Source organism: Pristiophorus japonicus, chromosome 11 (genome assembly GCF_044704955.1).
Source record: "Pristiophorus japonicus isolate sPriJap1 chromosome 11, sPriJap1.hap1, whole genome shotgun sequence".
NCBI classification, from domain to species: Eukaryota; Metazoa; Chordata; class Chondrichthyes; family Pristiophoridae; genus Pristiophorus; species Pristiophorus japonicus.
In genome coordinates this window covers 214212702-214229820 of record NC_091987.1, presented here as the reverse complement: position 1 = coordinate 214229820, position 17119 = coordinate 214212702, and the positions used below count along the sequence as shown (strand labels likewise).

Sequence of the window (17119 nt, the reverse complement as noted above, 5' to 3'; positions counted from 1 at the left end):
CTTTCATGTTCTCTCTCCTTCTCACTATCTCCCATCTCTTTCATGTTCTCTCTCTCTCTTTCTCACTATCTCCCTTCTCTCTATCTTATGTCCCTCCGACTCTCTCTCCGTCCTTTTCTCTCTCTCTCTCTCTCTCTCCCTCCCCCGTGACGTCTGTCAGCAGCCTACCAGCAGGCCACTGACCTCGACCGTGGAGCTGGAGAGATGGTACCAACAAATAATGGCTACCTTTGAGGCCACCTCATCTTCACCTCAAATTTCCTCTTCTTCTCCTCCTCCTCTCCCAGCTAAAGCTCACTCCACACGAAGATCCACTCAGGTAAATTTCGTTCCTCTTTCCGTTCTTCTGTTTAATTCTTTACGGACCAGATTTTTGTTAAGAGGATGATTGATGTGGGGGAGAGGGAGGGGACGAGCGACAGCATTGGGAACAGGAAGAGGCCATTCAGCCCCTCGAGCCTGTTCCGTCAATCTATTAGATAATGGCTTATCTGTACCTCTACTCTATCTACCTGCCTTTTCACCCTATCCCTTGACGCTCTTACCCAACAAACGTCTATCGGTCTCAGGCTTGAAAACTCCAATTGACCCCCAGTGTCCTCAGCCTATTGGACGAAGTGAGTTCCAGATTTCCACAACCCTTGGTGTGAAAAGAGGAACAATAGGATTTTTGCCTTGAAATTATTGCTTGTGATATATGTGTGCAAAGATTTACCACTTGGTTTGATATTGAACAGAGACATTAATTTGCTTATTTTATGAATTTATTTAGAGCAGAAAAGGCAAAGGGGAGATTTAATAGAAGTGTTCAACATCACGAGGGATTTGGACAGAGTAGATCGATGTTCCCATGGGCAGGGGGGTCGGTAAGCAGAGGACACATAAAATCTAGGAGAGAAATTAGAAATGATTTTACGCAGCGAGTTGTTGTGATCGGGAACGCGCTGCCTGAAAGGGCGGTGGGAGCAGATTCAATAGTGCCTTTCAAAAGTTGGATAAATGCTCGAAGGGGGAAAATATGCAGGGCTGTGGGGCAGAGCAGGGGGAGTGGGACTGATTGGGCCGTTCTGTCACACGCAGCCGGCACAGGCTCGATGGGCCGAATGGCCTCTTCCTGTGCTGTGCGGTTCTATGATTTTTGCTGGATTTCTGCCTCCTTCAAAATAGAGACTGAAATGTCACGCGGATGTGGTGAGTGTTTGTACGCTAGCATTGCAAACTGTTTCGCTGTTTATCGCTGTGTACCTGCTCCCCCGCTCGCTACACCAGAGCCTGTACTCGACGTGCACGCAACAGATGTCCGCCAAACACACTTTTTTTTTTTTACATACTTCTGGAAAATGGCGGCTAATCTGTGGGACAGTGCACTTGGTCAGTCGGTTTGGCGACTTGTGTACAGCAAGCTCCCGCGGCCCCCCTCCCCCCGCCCCCTCCCACCGCGCTCTCGGTTAGCTGAACGGGCCGATGTGTCATCGGTCACCGTTGCCACACACTGCCATTCCAGGTGTGCCGGGGCGAGAGCATGCAAACAGCGGGCACCTGTTGCCCCGCACGTGCAGGATTGGCGCCTGGGGATGAGTGGCGGAGCTTTCCGATTCGCCGCCCTCGTGTGAAGGAGGGAGGCGCAGACCCTCGGCCGAGACAACCGTGAAGAAAAACCGCGTGGTGCAAAACACCGGCACTTTTTTTTTTAAAAAAGGAAAGGGGCGGGGGGAGGGGGAAGCGGAGGGGGGGGGGGAGGGGGGGGAATTCTTCCTCTCAACAATTCCACCTTCTCCGGAAGGTGCAGCCTGGTTCCTGCTGGGAAGCACGCAGTTCCCAGGCTGGCGCTGGGGAACAATCGGTGCTAGTGCCCTGCTCCTGGTGGTGATTCAGTCACTCCTGTAGAGAAATCATCGCGGTTGGATGTTGGATGGGAGCAGGTTCTGTCTGAGCTGTGACGTTTTCCCCCTCCCTCGATTGCCGAATAGCCTCCCAATTGTCGAGTCTCACAGGTGAAAGGTTGGCCAACTGGTTGGCTGAGGGTGACCAGGGCCGATGCAACTGGATCACGGCGAGAATCTCCCCTTCTGGGGAGAGAATTGTCGGGGCGGGCGGTTAAAGTAACAACCTGATTGATTGATTGTTTATTGGCCTTGTGGTCCTGCGGAGGTTGGGGCAACCTCCTCTGCTTGTCCAGGGAGGCAAGGGAAGTCCTGCCGTTGACCATTTTTGCACTGCAGCACAGACCGTGATGGTTCATCAGCCTAACCGGCCTTCCTCTGTGTGTCCCTGCCCCAGGTGTACCGATCCAAGATGGAGAGCGATGGGTGTGGCACGCTGCCTCGGACCAAGACGGGATCTGCCCCCTCCTCACCATTCACCGCCTCAACTCTGGGACGGAACCTTGCTTCAAAGGTAGGCGGAGCCGGGAAACGGACGCGCTCCCCCCCCCCCTCCTCCCGCAGGCTGCTCGGTCGGTCACACACGCGTCGCTGGGCCAGGTGGGGGGGGCGCGCTAACTCGAGAGTCCCTCACGTGCAACATGAAGCCAAGGCCCATCTGCCTGGTGAGGTTGGGGGTTGAGGGGGTTAGCAAAGGCCTCCTTGCCCCAATCGAACAACAGTTCGTCCCGGAGTCTTGGCCAACATTCCTCCCTCAACCAACATCACCAGAAAAAGATAAACTAGTCATTCATCTCATTGCTGCCTGTCGGATCTTGCTGTGTGAACAATGGCTGCCACATTCACACACACACACACACACACACACACACACACACACACACACACAAAACAGCGACTACACTCCAATGTGACAACATCATCTGTTTTTAGTGATGTTAGTTGAGGGATAAATATTGGCCCCAGGACACCGGGGAGAACTCTGAAACAGTGCTGTCCAATGTTCCCCCAATTTGTTTTTGGATGCGTGGCCCATTCAAAATTCTGCCCATTAAACCTCTATTTGAAAGGCCAGTGCCACCTGGGCTGCTGACATCACGTGGCTTCGCGGGAACGTTAGTGACATCCCGTATTCTCCGTCCACCTGAGAGGGCAGACGGGGCCTCGGTTTCACGTCTCCCCTCAGACAGTGCGGTGCTCCATCACTACTGCCTCTCGCCTCGGAGTCAGAAGGTTGTGGGTGCAAGTCCCACACCAGGGATTTGAGAACATAAATCCAGGCTGACATTCCAGTACTGAGGGACAGTACTGAGGGAGTGCTGCACTGTCGGAGGGGCAGTGCTGAGGGAGTGCTGCACTGTCGGAGGGGCAGTGCTGAGGGAGTGCTGCACTGTCGGAGGGGCAGTACTGAGAAAGCGTCACACTGTCGGAGGGGCAGTACTGAGGGAGTGCCGCACTGTTGGAGGGGCATTACTGAGGAAGCGCCGCACTGTCGGAGGGGCAGTACTGAGGGAGTGCCGCACTGTCGGAGGGGCAGTACTGAGGGAGTGCCGCACTGTCGGAGGGGCAGTACTGAGGGATTGCCGTACTGTCGGAGGGGCATTACTGAGGAAGCGCCGCACTGTCGGAGGGGCAGTACTGAAGGAGTGCCGCACTGTCGGAGGGGCATTACTGAGGAAGCGCCGCACTGTCGGAGGGGCAGTACTGAGGGAGTGCCGTACTGTCGGAGGGGCATTACTGAGGAAGCGCCGCACTGTCGGAGGGGCAGTACTGAGGGAGTGCCGTACTGTCGGAGGGGCAGTACTGAGGGAGTGCAGCACTGTCGGAGGGGCAGTACTGAGGGAGTGCCACACTGTCGGAGGGGCAGTACTGAGGGAGTGCCGCACTGTCGGAGGGGCAGTACTGAGGGAGTGCCGTACTGTCGGAGGGGCATTACTGAGGAAGCGCCGCACTGTCGGAGGGGCAGTACTGAGGGAGTGCCGCACTGTCGGAGGGGCAGTACTGAGGGAGTGCCGCACTGTCGGAGGGGCAATACTGAGGGAGTGCCGCACTGTCGGAGGGGCAGTACTGAGGGAATGCCGCACTGTCGGAGGGGCAGTACTGAGGGAGTGCCGCACTGTCGGAAGGGCAGTACTGAGGGAGTGCCGCACTGTCGGAGGGGCAGTACTGAGGGAGTGCTGTACTGTCGGAGGGGCAGTACTGAGGGAGTGCCGCACTGTCGGAGGGGCATTACTGAGGGAGTGCCGCACTGTCGGAGGTGGCGTCTTTCAGATGAGACGTTAAACCGAGGCCCCATCTGCCCCCTTAAGTGGATATAAAAGATCCCACGGCACTATTTCGAAGAAGAGCAGTGGAGTTATCCCCGGTGTCGGGGCCAATATTTATCGCTCAATCAACATAACAAAGAACAGATTATCTGGTCATTATCACATTGCTGTGTGTGGGAGCTTGCTGTGCGCAAATTGGCTGCCGCGTTTCCCACATTACAACAGTGACTACACTCCAAATGTACTTCATTGGCTGTAAAGCACTTTGAGACGTCCGGTGGTCGTGAAAGGCGCTATATAAATCCAAGTCTTCCTTTCTGTCCAGAATTCTGCGCTGGCGCAGAACGGCACTGGCAGTTTGCCGCGGAACCTGGCCACCACACTACAGGACATCGAGGTGAAACGGCAACTCGCACTGCAGCAAAAAGGTAAGCGTCGACCTTTTGATGGACACTTCTCCAGGGTGGGAACCAATCATCTCATTAGTTTCCTCAATCATCTCTGCCCCTTCATTTCTTAACTTCCATCTTTAGCACGACGCACCACTTAAGTTTAAAAATATATATTTGTCTTGTCTCCTTTAAAGAAACACTTACCTTGCTTTCTTCCTTCCCCTCTCTGTTCTTTTTGAACGACGTGTGGCTCCTAACCTCTGACTACCTCTCCTCTCCGACACTGCGCAGAATCAGTAGGGATATCCAAAACCGATCACATGAGAGGTTGAACTTCTGATTGGAATTCGAAGAAACACTTCTATTTAATGTCACAGGGTTTTATCGCCATTTAACATCAGGAGCCACAATCACTGAATTTACACTTTGCTCTCTTATTCTTGGTCTTAAAATTCTCATCCTTGTTTTCAAATCTCTCCATGGCCTCGCCCCTCCCTATCTCTGTAATCTCCTCCAGCCCCACACCCCTCTGAGATCTCTGCGCTCCTCCAATTCTGGCCTCTTGAGCATCCCTGATTATAATCTCTCCACAATCGGTGACCGTGCCTTCAGCTGCCTGGGCCCCAAGCTCTGGAACTCCCTCTCTAAACCTCTCCGCCTCTCTATCTCTCTCTCCTCCTTTAAGATGCTCCTTAAAACCTACCTCTTTGACCCGGCTTTTGGTCACCCGCCCTAATTTCTCCTCATGTGGCTTGGGTTTGTTTGATAACATAAGAACATAAGAAATAGGAGCAGGAGTCGGCCATACGGCCCCTCGAGCCTGCTCCGCCATTCAATAAGATCATGGCTGATCTGATCTTGATCTCCATTCCATCGTCGTCATCATCATCATAGGCAGTCCCTCGGAATCGAGGATACTTGCTTCCACTCCTGAAGTGAGTCCTTTGGTGTCTGAACAAACCAATACGAGAGCCACAGACTCTGTCACGGGTGGGACTGACATTCGCAGAGGGAAGAGGTGGGTGGGACTGGTTTGCCGCGTGCTCCTTCCGCTGTTTGCACCTGACCTCTTCACACTCTCGGCGTTGAGATTCAAAGAGCTCAGCGCCCTCCCGGATGCACTTTCTACACTTGGGGCAGTCTTTGGCCAGGGACTCCCAGGTGTCAGTGGTGATGTCGCACTTTACCAGGGAGGCCCCTCCACTCCACTTCCCCGCCCGCTCCCCATAACCCTTCACTCCCTTATCGCTCAAAAATCTGTCTATCTCCACCTTAAATATATCCAATGACCCAGCCTCCACAGCTCTCTGGGGCAGAGAATTCCACAGATTTACAACCCTCTGAGAGAAGAAATTACTCCTCATCTCCGTTTTAAAGGGGCGACCCCTTACTCTGAAACTATGCCCCCTCGTTCTAGATTCCCCCACGAGGGGGAAACATCCTCTCTGCATCTACCCTGTCAAGCCCACGCCTGTGGAGCACCTTGGGATGCCTTACTACATTAAAGGCGCTTTATAAATGCAGGTGGTTGTTCTGAAAGGCAGATTTAGCAGCTTAGGAAGAGGTATGGGCCATTCAACCCCACAAGCCTGATCCACCATTCAGTTAGATCACGTATCATAACTCCATCCAGCACCTTGGTTCCACCACCTCAACCTGTAAATGTAAACTTTTTTCCCCACAGGTCACCAGGTGATCGAAGAACAAAGGCGGCGATTGGCTGAGCTGAAGCAGAAGGCGGCGGTCGAGGCCCAATCACAGTGGGAGGCCTTGCACAGCCAGCACCCGCCGATCTTTGTCCACCCGAGCCACCCGTACACCCTGCCTGGCCACCACCAGTCGCACCTGATCCACCACAGCATCCTCCATCACCACCCGCAGCCCCTCTCCGCCCAGCACGGCGCAGACATAGACCATGCCTTCGACACCCTGAGTCTGGAGAGCTCGGACAGCATGGAGACCAGCATCTCCACGGGCAACTCGGCCTGCTCGCCCGACAACATGTCCAGGTAAGCGCGCCCATCGAGTCCGGGCCGTGATGCGAGGACTCGATCGGTTCGATCGAGAGAAGCTGTTTCCTCTGGTGGGTGGTATCACGTATGCACCCGTGCGCATGCTCACAGATTTGTAGAGCTGTTGTTATATGGGGCCCAATAGCTCACTTGGAAGAGCGTTGGCTTTCTGGTTCAATCCCAGATTTTGGAGTCCGTGTTCCGTGTTTCTATAAAGTGTGCGAGGTTGCAGCCCCGGTTCCATTATTTGAAGGGGCTGCTCCTCAAATTCTGGCTGCACTTCAGCCCCACACTCCTGATCTTTGGGCACCCTGTGCGGAGGGGAGCGGGTAGGTCCGAGGGCCTCCTCGTAGGACTGCTCCTGGGTACGGCCAAGGGGGCCATCAGCCGGTCCAGGCAACGAGCGATCGAGGGGGTCGCTCAGCCCGACTGCCTGCCTCTCTTCCGCAGTTACATCCGGGCCAGGGTGTCCCTGGAGATGGAGCACGCAGTGTCCACCGGTACGCTCGCGGCCTTCCGCGATAGGTGGACGCCGGAGGGACTGGAGTGCATCATCACCCCCCGGCAACCAAATTTTAATTTGATTTAAGTTTCTGTAAAAGTTTCTTTTGAAATTTGTGGGTTCCAGTGCCCGTACCAAAAGGGGGCACTTGATTTAAAGTTATATTTAAAAATAGTTGCATTGTGAGTGGCTTAGCCAGTCATGTGATGTCCACAAGACTCAATAAAACCCCAGCCAGTTGGGTTCGGGGGATCCATGATAGGGCAGATGGTTGTGAGCCTGGTGGATGAACTGGTAATGTGTCGTGTGATTGTTAAACCGTTGTTAATAAACCAACTAGTTCTTTAACCAACTAGTTCTTCATAGCAATGTGTTGCTCTGAATTCTTAAGCAAAGAACCCAGGAAGTAAATTACAGGTGGGATATAGAACATTAAGGAGTAATCTAATTGAGATGTTTAAGATGATTAAAGGATTTGACAGGGTAGATAGAGAAACTATCTGGTGGGGGGAGTTCAGAACAAGGGGGCTTAACCTTAAAATTAGAGCCAGGCCGTTCAGGGGTGATGTCAGGAAGCACTTCTTCACACAAAGGACAGTGGGAATCTGGAACACTCTCCCTCAAAAGGCTGTGGAGTCTGGGAGAATCAATAAATGTAAATATTTTTAACTATTACAGTAGCTTTTCTTCATTCCTTCTATCCTTCCTGATATCAGTCACACGGGCACTCAGGGAAAGAGAAGGTGAGGGAACAGTTCTGGGCTTTTCGGTTCGAAGAGAACGGCCTTCTATCAGAGAATCTCACGGCACAGGAGGAGGCCATTCGGCCCATCGTGCCCGTGCCGGCTCTGTGAAAGAGCGATCCCATTAGTCCCACTCCCCTCGCTCTTTCCCCGCAGCCCTGCAAAATGTTTCCTTTCGTGGCTAGGGCCACGATACATTGTCAGACCAGTTGACAGCAGAGGGTATTCAACTGTCTGAATCGTGGCTTGAGATCGAGAATTTTGAGTGTCTGACAGAATGGTGAATGTTCTCTCCCGGATGTCTGTATCGTGCTCTGCACGTGAGTACTCGCTGAATGGGCAGCTGACGCAACACAGGCGTTGCACTCGGGACACGTTTCACCAAATTGGACGGTCTGTCAATTGAAACACTGCGGGGCCCCTGTCCCTTGCTGACTAATTGTAATGTCAGCTGTCGAATTGGGAGCTTGCTGTCGGGCCGAGCGCTGACTGGTGCTGTGGAGCCCATCTGTGTCTCCCTGTCACCTTCTGTAGTCGAGCAGCACGAGGAAACACTGCACTATCCACTGGTCTGTCTGCATTACACATCGGGGTACAAGATACCAGAACATGCACGAGAGAGGGTACAGAGAAGATTTACGAGGATGTTGCCGGGACTGGAGAATTTTAGCGATGAGGAAAGATTGGATAGGCTGGCTTTGTTTTCCTTGGAACAAGGAGGCTGAGGGGAGACCTAATTGAGGTGTATAAAATTATGAGGGGCCTAGATAGAGTGGATATAAAGGGCCTGTTTCCCTTAGCAGAGGGGTCAACAACCAGGGGGCATAAATTTAAAGTAATTGGGGGAGGTTTAGCGGTGATATGAGGGGAAATGTCTTCACCCAGAGGATGGTGGGGGTCTGGAACTCACTGCTTGAACGGGTGGTAGAGGCAGAAACCCTCACCACATTTAAAAAGTACTTGGATGTGCACTTGAAGTGCCGTAACCTACAGGGCTACGGGCCAAGAGCTGGAAAGTGGGATTAGGCTGGATAGCCTCTTGTTGGCCGGCGCGGACACGATGGGCCGAAATGGCCTCCTTCCGTGCTGTAAATTTCTGAGATTCTATACATTCTGTACACCTTGAGTATCCTGAAGTCAGCCTCTGGACATGTACAGTGCAGATCAAATCACTCTCACACACGGGCGTGCAGTAGCAGACACTCGGAGTCTCTGACACTGAGCAAAAGACAACAATGTACTCCCGTCTGTAACTGTACAGCTCCTCTGTCTCAGTGAGTGTTTGTTCCTGTATGTGGACAGTACCCAGGTTTAAAGGGATGTGGGCATCGCTGGCCAGGCCAGCATTTATTACCCATCCCTAATTGCCCTCGAGAAGGTGGTGTGCGACTTGGAGGGGAACGTGGAGGTGGTGGTGTTCCCATGCGCCTGCTGCCCTTGTCCTTCTAGGTGGTAGAGGTCGCGGGTTTGGGAGGTGCTGTCGAAGAAGCCTTGGCGAGTTGCTGCAGTGCATCTTGTAGATGGTACACACTGCAGCCACGGTGCGCCGGTGGTGGAGGGAGTGAGTGTTGAAGGTGGGGGATGGGGGGCCGATCAAGCGGCTGCTTTGTCCTGGATGGTGTCGAGCTTCTTGAGTGTTGCTGGAGCTGCACTCATCCAGGCAAGTGGAGAGTATTCCATCACACTCCTGACTTGTGCCTTGTAGACGGTGGGAAGGCTTTGGGGAGTCAGGAGGTGAGACACTTGCCGCAGAATACCCAGCGTCTCAGTGTCCAGTATTGTACAGCCTGTGTGTGTATCAGTGTCTGGCACTGCACGGCCTATGTAATCCAGAGGCCTAGACTAATGATTCTGAGAACAAATCCTACCATCGGCGTTTGACAATTTGAATTCAGTTTGAAAAATTTGGAAAATGAGAAGTTGGTGTTGGTAAGAGTGACCATGAAGATGTTGGATTGTCGTAAAACCCCAACAGGTTTACTGATGTCCCTTTAGGGAAGGAAATCTGCCGATCTTACCCGGTCTGGGCCTACACGTGACTCCAGTCCCACACCAACGTGGATTACCTTTAACTGCCCTGTGATGTGTCCGAGCGGCTCACCCCCACCTCAGGGCAACTCGAGATGGGCAATAAATGCCGGCCTTGCCAGCGACACCCACATCCCAGATATGAATACGAATAAAAAAAATAGTTTGCAGAAAGATGCATTCCTGAGGACGATCGCCCTTCCAGATGCTGGGAATCCAGGCGAACAAAGTGCTTCATTGTCCCAGGGACCCAGTGAGTGCCTCGGCCTTGGGCTCCCCTTAACCTCGTGCTGTGCCACAACCTCCAGAAAACACTTGCAGGCCGGGTCTCGTTTACTGCTGATGGGAACATGACGCGGTGACAGAGTGGAGAGGTGCAGCTGTTTGGGCGAGGGAGTGAGCGGGGGGCGAGGGATGGGGCAATGGGGCGAGAGAGAGGTGGTCCTTAACTCGCGCTCTCTCTCCACCCCTTCCCCCTGCTCCTTTGCCAGATGGAGGAAGACTTGCTTCCACTCTAAAAGTGAGTCCTTAGGTGGCTGAAGAGTCCAATACAGGAATTACAGTCTCTGTCACAGGTGGGACAGACAGTGGTTGAGGGAAAGGGTGGGTGGGACTGGTTTGCCGCACACTCCTTCCGCTGCCTGCGCTTGGTTTCTGCATGCTCTCAGCGACGAGACTCGAGGTGCTCAGTGCCCTCCCGGATGCACTTCCTCCACTTCGGGTGGTCTTTGGCCAGGGACTCCCAGGTGTCGGTGGGGATGTTGCACTTTATCAGGGAGGCTTTGAGGGTGTCCTTGAAACGTTTCCTCTGCCCACTTGAGGAAGAGAGTGTTCGAAGATCAGGCCCTCAAATCTGCCACCCAGCTCATGCTCTACAGGGCTGTAGTGATACCCGCCCTCCTGTATGGCTCAGAGACATGGACCATGTACAGTAGACACCTCAAGTCGCTGGAGAAATATCACCAACGATGTCTCCGCAAGATCCTGCAAATCCCCCTGGGAGGACAGACGCACCAACGTCGGTGTTCTCACTCAGGCAAACATCCCCAGCATCGAAGCACTGACCACACTCGATCAGCTTCACTGGGAGGGCCACATAGTTTGCATGCCCGACACAAAACTCCCAAAGCAAGCGCTCTACTCGGAACTCCGACACAGCAAGCGAGCCCCAGTAAGAGGAACAGTATGCACTCGAGTGTGAAGCACATCGGACAAGGCTGGGTGGGAGTTAGAGACAAGTTGCAGAGTGACAAGGAGCTTCCCGACGCCTGTCAATGTACAACAGACCCGGGCAGCTGCCCCCAGCCCACAGCCAGGTAACACTGCCTCTTCTCCAGCTCTCTCTCTCTCTCTGTGTTGGCCGAGGCTGTGTTGCTGATTGGGACACTGACCCTCACAGATACAGTGCGGGAAGATCCCACACTCAAGTCCCAGTAAGAGGAACTTGCATTTATAATAGAGCCTTGCCCGACCTCAGGACGTCCCAAAGCGCTTCACAGCCAATAAAGTCCTTCTCCGCAGTGCAGTCAGTGTTGCGATATGAGAAACGCAGCAGCCAATTTGCGCACAGCAAGCTCCCACAAACAGCAATGTGATAATGACCAGATAATCGTATTTTTAGCGTCGTTGGTTGAGGGATAAATAATGACCCGGGGCACTGGGAGATAACTCCCCTGAGCTTCTTCAAAATAGTGCCACGGGATCTTTTACATCCACCTGAGAGGGCAGACGGGGCCTCGGTTTAATGTCTCACCCAGAAGATGGCACCTCCGACAGTGCGGCGCTCCCTCAGTACTGCCCTCTGACAGTGCAGCACTCCCTCAGTACGGCCCTACGACAGTGCAGCACTCCCTCAGTGGTGCAGGGGGAGTTTTGGCCGTGAATGTTTGTGCTCAAGTCACAGAAGTGGGACTTGAACCCACAACCTTCTGACCCAGAGGCGAGAGTGCTGCCCACTGAGCCACAATTAGAACGAACACTGGCTTCTGTGGGGAGCTCACCCTTAAAGGCGGGGCCTCATTCAACCTGTGTCGGTCGCACTGTTCCGTGGAGACAGCTGTGTGCACATGGGGATGGACGTGTGACTCACAAGGCATGCTGCAGGGCACCAGTGGGTGATTGTAGTGATGATAGGGGCTGGTATCTCCAGCAGATCTGTGTCTGGGAGCTCCACCCTGTGTCCATGCACGCTCTCCCAGCACCAATGAAACACATCGCCAGAGGGCATGTCTTTTGATTTCCTCTTGTGTGCCGCGTATCTGAGTACACGTTGACACCTAAAATCTCTGGGAGTTTGTAGCTCCGAGCCAGACAACGTTAAAAGAGTTGCAGCCACATCTCATTGCTGTGTTAACCACACCATTTCAGTGCAAATATCTCCCCACCCCTTTCTCCACCACCCTCCCAAGGGGGCTTGGCAAAGGCAGGCTCAAACAAACACCCCCACCTCTTGGTCCATTAACCCGTAGCAGGTGCAAACCCGCTGCGACTGAACAACAACAACAACTTGTATTTATATAGCACCTTTAATGTCATGAAACATCCCAGGACGCTTCACAGCAGTGTATATAAGGCAAAACAATAAATTGGACACCGAGCCACAAAAGAAGAAATTAGGGCAGGTGACCAAAAGTTTGGCCAAAGAGGTAGGTTTTAAGGAGTGTCTTAAAGAAGGAGGGAGTTCCAGAGCTTGGGGCCCAGGCAGCTGAAGGCACGGCCACCAATGGTGGAGTGATTATAATCAGGGATGCTCAGGAGGGCAGAATTGGAGGAGCGCAGATATATCGGCGGGGGGTGGGGGGGGGGGGTTGTGAGGCTGGAGGAGATTACAGAGATAGGGAGGGGGCGAAGCCATGCTCTCTCACCGAAAGGCCATGTTGATTCTGCTGCCCATGTCCTAACTCGCACCAAGTCCCATTCACCCATCACCCCTGTGCTCGCCGACCTACATTGGCTCCTGGTCTGGCAACGCCTCGATTTCAAAATTCTCATCCTTGTTTTCAAATCCCTCCCTATCTCTGCAACCTCCTCCAGCCCTACAACCCTTCAAGATCTCTGCGTTCCTTTAATTCTGGCCAATTGCGCGTCTCCGATTCCCATCGCTCCACCATCGGTGGCCGTGCCTTCAGCTGCCTGGGCCCCAAGCTCTGGAACTCCCTCCCTAAACCTCACCGCCTCTCTCTCCTCCTTTAAGACCCTCCTTAAGACCTACCTCTTTCACCAATGAGTGACACTCAGACGGTTACGTTCCTCCTGCAGCACTTAGGTTGCCCCGGTTACTCGTTGAGTAGATGTATCTCACCCTGCCCGACTGTGATACCAAGTCTGCGCGTGAGGCAGATGCCAAGATCAATCCGAGTGTGTGGGGGTTTGGTGATCTCGGGGGGCATCTCCATTACCTTATATTTTTCCCCCTCCCCTCTATCTTCAGGGTACTGAGGCCAACTGAGGACCTCAACGAACGTCGGGGCTGAGCTGAGCCAGCGCAGCACAAACCCAGAAGTTCCTTCTCTGGATGATGCATGTGCCCAGTGAGCGAGAAAGAAAAACTTGCATTTATATAGCGCCTTTCACGAGCTCAGGACGTCCCAAAGCGCTTTACAGCCAATGAAGTGCTTTTTGAAGTCACTGTTATACGATGGGAAACGTGGCAGCCAATTTGTGCACAGCAAGCTCCCACAAACAGCAATGTGATAATGGCCAGATAATCTCTTTCAGTGATGTTGGTTGAGGGATAAATAATGGCCCTAGGACACCGGGGATAACCCCCCTGCTCTCCGTTGAAATAGTGCCATGGGAGCTTTTATGTCCACCTGAGGGGGCAGACGGGGCCTTGGTTTAATTTCTCATCCGAAAGGGGGCACCTTCGACAGTGCAGCACTCCCTCAGTACAGCACTCCCTCAGTACTGCCCCTCCGACAGTGCGGCACTCCCTCAGTACTGCCCCTCCGACAGTGCGGCACTCCCTCAGTACTGCCCCTCCGACAGTGCGGCACTCCCTCAGTTACTGCACTGGGAGTGTCAGCCTGGATTTTGTGCTCTGGAGTAGGGCTTGAACCATGAACCCACTGACTCACAGACCTGTTGCACCATCAAGGCCTCCATTCTGCATGTGGGTTGGGAGAGAGACGCCTGTAGCAGGAGAGGTCCCATCACATCCTGATCCGGATCCTGATCCTCTTTCCCAGCCACTACAGCCGGGCGCTCCAGCTTTTTGAGCGGGTCGTATAGAAAATTCTCAAACATAAAACAGATGCCATTGTCTGTGTCTTTTCAAAACAGTAGGGCATTTTTCCATAACACTTCAGTGCCGAATGATGTGGGAGCGTTGGTTATAAGAAGAAAGGGCTCTCATGACTTCGGGAAGTCCCAAAGCACTTCACAGCCAATTGAATACTTGTGGAGTCCGTGATGTGAAGTAGGAAGTTAAAGTCCTTCACTGCTTGTAAAGCGCTTTGGGACGTCCTGAGGTTATGAAAGGTGCTGTATAAATTAACATCCTTTTCCTTTTATATTAGGAACTTTGGGGATTTGAGTGTTGGAGCAGGGGAGGTCTTACTGCAGTTGTACAGGGTCTTGGTGAGGCCTCACCTGGAATATTGTGTTCAGTTTTGGTCTCCTAATCTGCGGAAGGACGTTCTTGCTATTGAGGGAGTGCAGCGAAGGTTCACCAGACGGATGGCTGGTCTGACAAATGAGGAGAGACTGGATCAACTGGGCCTTTATACACTGGAGTTTAGAAGGATGGGAGGGGATCTCATAGAAACTTACAAGATTCTGACGGGACTGGACAGGTTAGATGCGGGAAGAATGTTCCCGATGTTGGGGAAGTCCAGAACCAGGGGACACAGTCTTAGGATAAGGGGTAGACCATTTAGGACCGAGATGAGGAGAAACGTCTTCACTCAGAGAATTGTTAACCTGTGGAATTCCCTGCCGCAGAGAGTTGTTGAGGCCAGTTCATTGGATATATTCAAGAGGGAGTTAGATATGGCCCTTGCGGCGAAAGGGATCAAGGGGAATGGAGAGAAAGCAGGAAAGGGGTACTGAGGTGAATGATCAGCCATGATCTTATTGAATGGCGGTGCAGGCTCGAAGGGCCGAATGGCCGACTCCTGCACCTATTTTCTATGTTTCTATGTTTCAAACTATTCGGGGGGGAGAAATTGTGTGGCGCACTGGTTGGGGCGGTAACTTTTGTGGTAGTGTGAGAGTATCGGCGGGTCCTGAGCGAGGGGCTCTGCCGCTAGTTTCCAAGTTTAGCGCTCCAGGAAGGAGCTGCAGTGCGACATCAGGCGCGCCCACGTCCCTTGGAGCGCTAAAGCCGGCAGGAGGGGCGATAGTGACGGCGCACTGTCCAATGTCCGGTGGGGGGGGGGTGGGGGCAGCACCGCTGCAAACAGAGGCTCCGCCCCTCCCTTAAAGGGACGGGCCATCGCTGCAAGTTCCGCATCGGAACGAGGTCCTTTGTTGCCGACGGCTGTCGGGATCAGCCCCACGCGCTCTCTCACAGCGCCGGGCTGATCGAGCGCGGCCTGAAGAACCTTGTCAACAGTGGACCCTTACGCATCAGTAATATTTTCTTTTGTGCGCGCACCGACATCCCCTTTAAATTGCCGCTCTCCCCCCCCCACCGAAACGCCCGGCCTCCTGAGCCACGCCTCCTGCCGCTGTCGGTTGCCCTGGCGATGGCGCTGGAGAGCGGGATCACAAGTTGCGAGTCCGGGGCGATGCGCAGCACGACGACATCACGCAGGAGATTGTGGCGCTCGGAGTTACCGCTGCCGCCGACCTCGGCGGGAATGTCACGGGTGTTGGCACTCTCGCCGCGCCCGGGCGCAAAGCCGTCATCGATCAGGTTATCGCGCCCCCCTCACCGGAAGGCCCTAATGGAAGGCGCAAAAGGAGGCGAATTTCTGGCCCTTTGTTTTTTTTGTTCAATCTGTCTGATTGAGGATGGCGTGCGTACAAGCTCATTGAATCGCTGTTTGCGAGCTGACCTTTGCATATGACGGTTTTCCGATGTTATCTGATTGATGATGTGGCCATCACTCAGCTGATGGCTCCGTTCCCATGTTTACCTGCAGGGCGATCGGTCGGCACTGTGAAAGGTGCCACTCAGCCTGGCTACACAGACATCCCCGAGCTGACACAGGAGGATAAGGGGGCTAGGCTGCTTTATCCCCCCCCCCCACCCCCCCATCTCTCCTGAAGCTGGTAACTACATGCCCCCCTCCCCATATGTCTGGGTCAGCCGTGGTTCAGTGAGTAGAACTCTCGCCCTCTGAGTCAAAAAGTTGTGGGCATAAAAATCTAGGCTGATACTCCAAGTGCAATACGTTAAACCGAGGGCCCGTCTGCTCTCTCAGGTGGACGTAAAAGATCTCATGGCACTATTTTGAAGAAGAGCAGCGGAGTTATCCCCTGTGTCCTAGGGGCAATATTTATCCCTCAATCAACATCATAAAATCAAATTATCGGGTGATTATCACATTGCTGTTTGTGGGAGCTTGCTGTGCGCAAATTGGCTGCTGCTTTTCCTACATTACAACACTGACTACACTCCAAAAGTACTTGAATTGGCTGTAAAGCACTTTGGGACATCCAGTGTTCGTGAAAGACGCTATATAAATGCAAGTCTTTCTTTCAATATAAGACCTGCTAACTCAATAGGGGATCAAACCTGTTCAGTGCCATAGCCAGCAAGTTGATTGATCGATTTTACAGATGTTCTACAGATTCTACAGGGCTGTAGTGATACGCGCCCTCCTGTATGGCTCAGAGATGTGGACCATATACAGTAGACACCTGAAATCGCTGGTGAAATACCACCAACGATGTCTCCGCAAGATCCTGCAAATCCTCTGGGAGGACAGACACACCACCATCAGTGTTCTCGATCAGGCCAACATCCCCAGCATCGCAGCACTGACCACACTCGACCAGCTCCGTTGGGCGGGCCACATTGTCCGCATGCCCGACACAAGACTCCCAAAGCAAGCGCTCTACTCGGAACTCCTACACGGCAAGCGAACCCCAGGTGGGCAGAGGAAACGTTTCAAGGACACCCTCAAAGCCTCCCTGATAAAATGCAACATCCCCACTGACACCTGGGAGTCCCTGGGCCAAAGACCGCCCTAAGTGAAGGAAGAGCATCCGGGAGGGCGCTGAGCACCTCGAGTCTTGTCGCCGAGAGCATGCAGAAACCAAGCGCAGGCAGCGGAAGGAGCGTGCGGCAAACCAGACTCCCCACCCACCCTTTCCTTCAACCACTGTCTGTCCCACCTGTGACA

General features: G+C 53.4%; 1 protein-coding gene across 16 annotated transcripts in view; it reads left to right on the top strand.

The window, feature by feature from the left end:
• The window catches only part of phldb1b (pleckstrin homology-like domain, family B, member 1b), a 475105-nt gene that overhangs the window by 427371 nt on the left and 30615 nt on the right, over positions 1–17119 (top strand). For 11 of the 16 annotated variants that reach the window (XM_070894525.1, XM_070894517.1, XM_070894521.1 and 8 more), the window contains 4 exons: positions 161–319; positions 2281–2397; positions 4476–4578; positions 6227–6551. In XM_070894525.1, the coding sequence (XP_070750626.1) occupies positions 161–319; positions 2281–2397; positions 4476–4578; positions 6227–6551 (704 nt within the window). The remainder of the gene's footprint in view (positions 1–160; positions 320–2280; positions 2398–4475; positions 4579–6226; positions 6552–17119) is intronic. The other 5 variants (XM_070894522.1, XM_070894528.1, XM_070894527.1 and 2 more) reach the window with 2 other exon arrangements.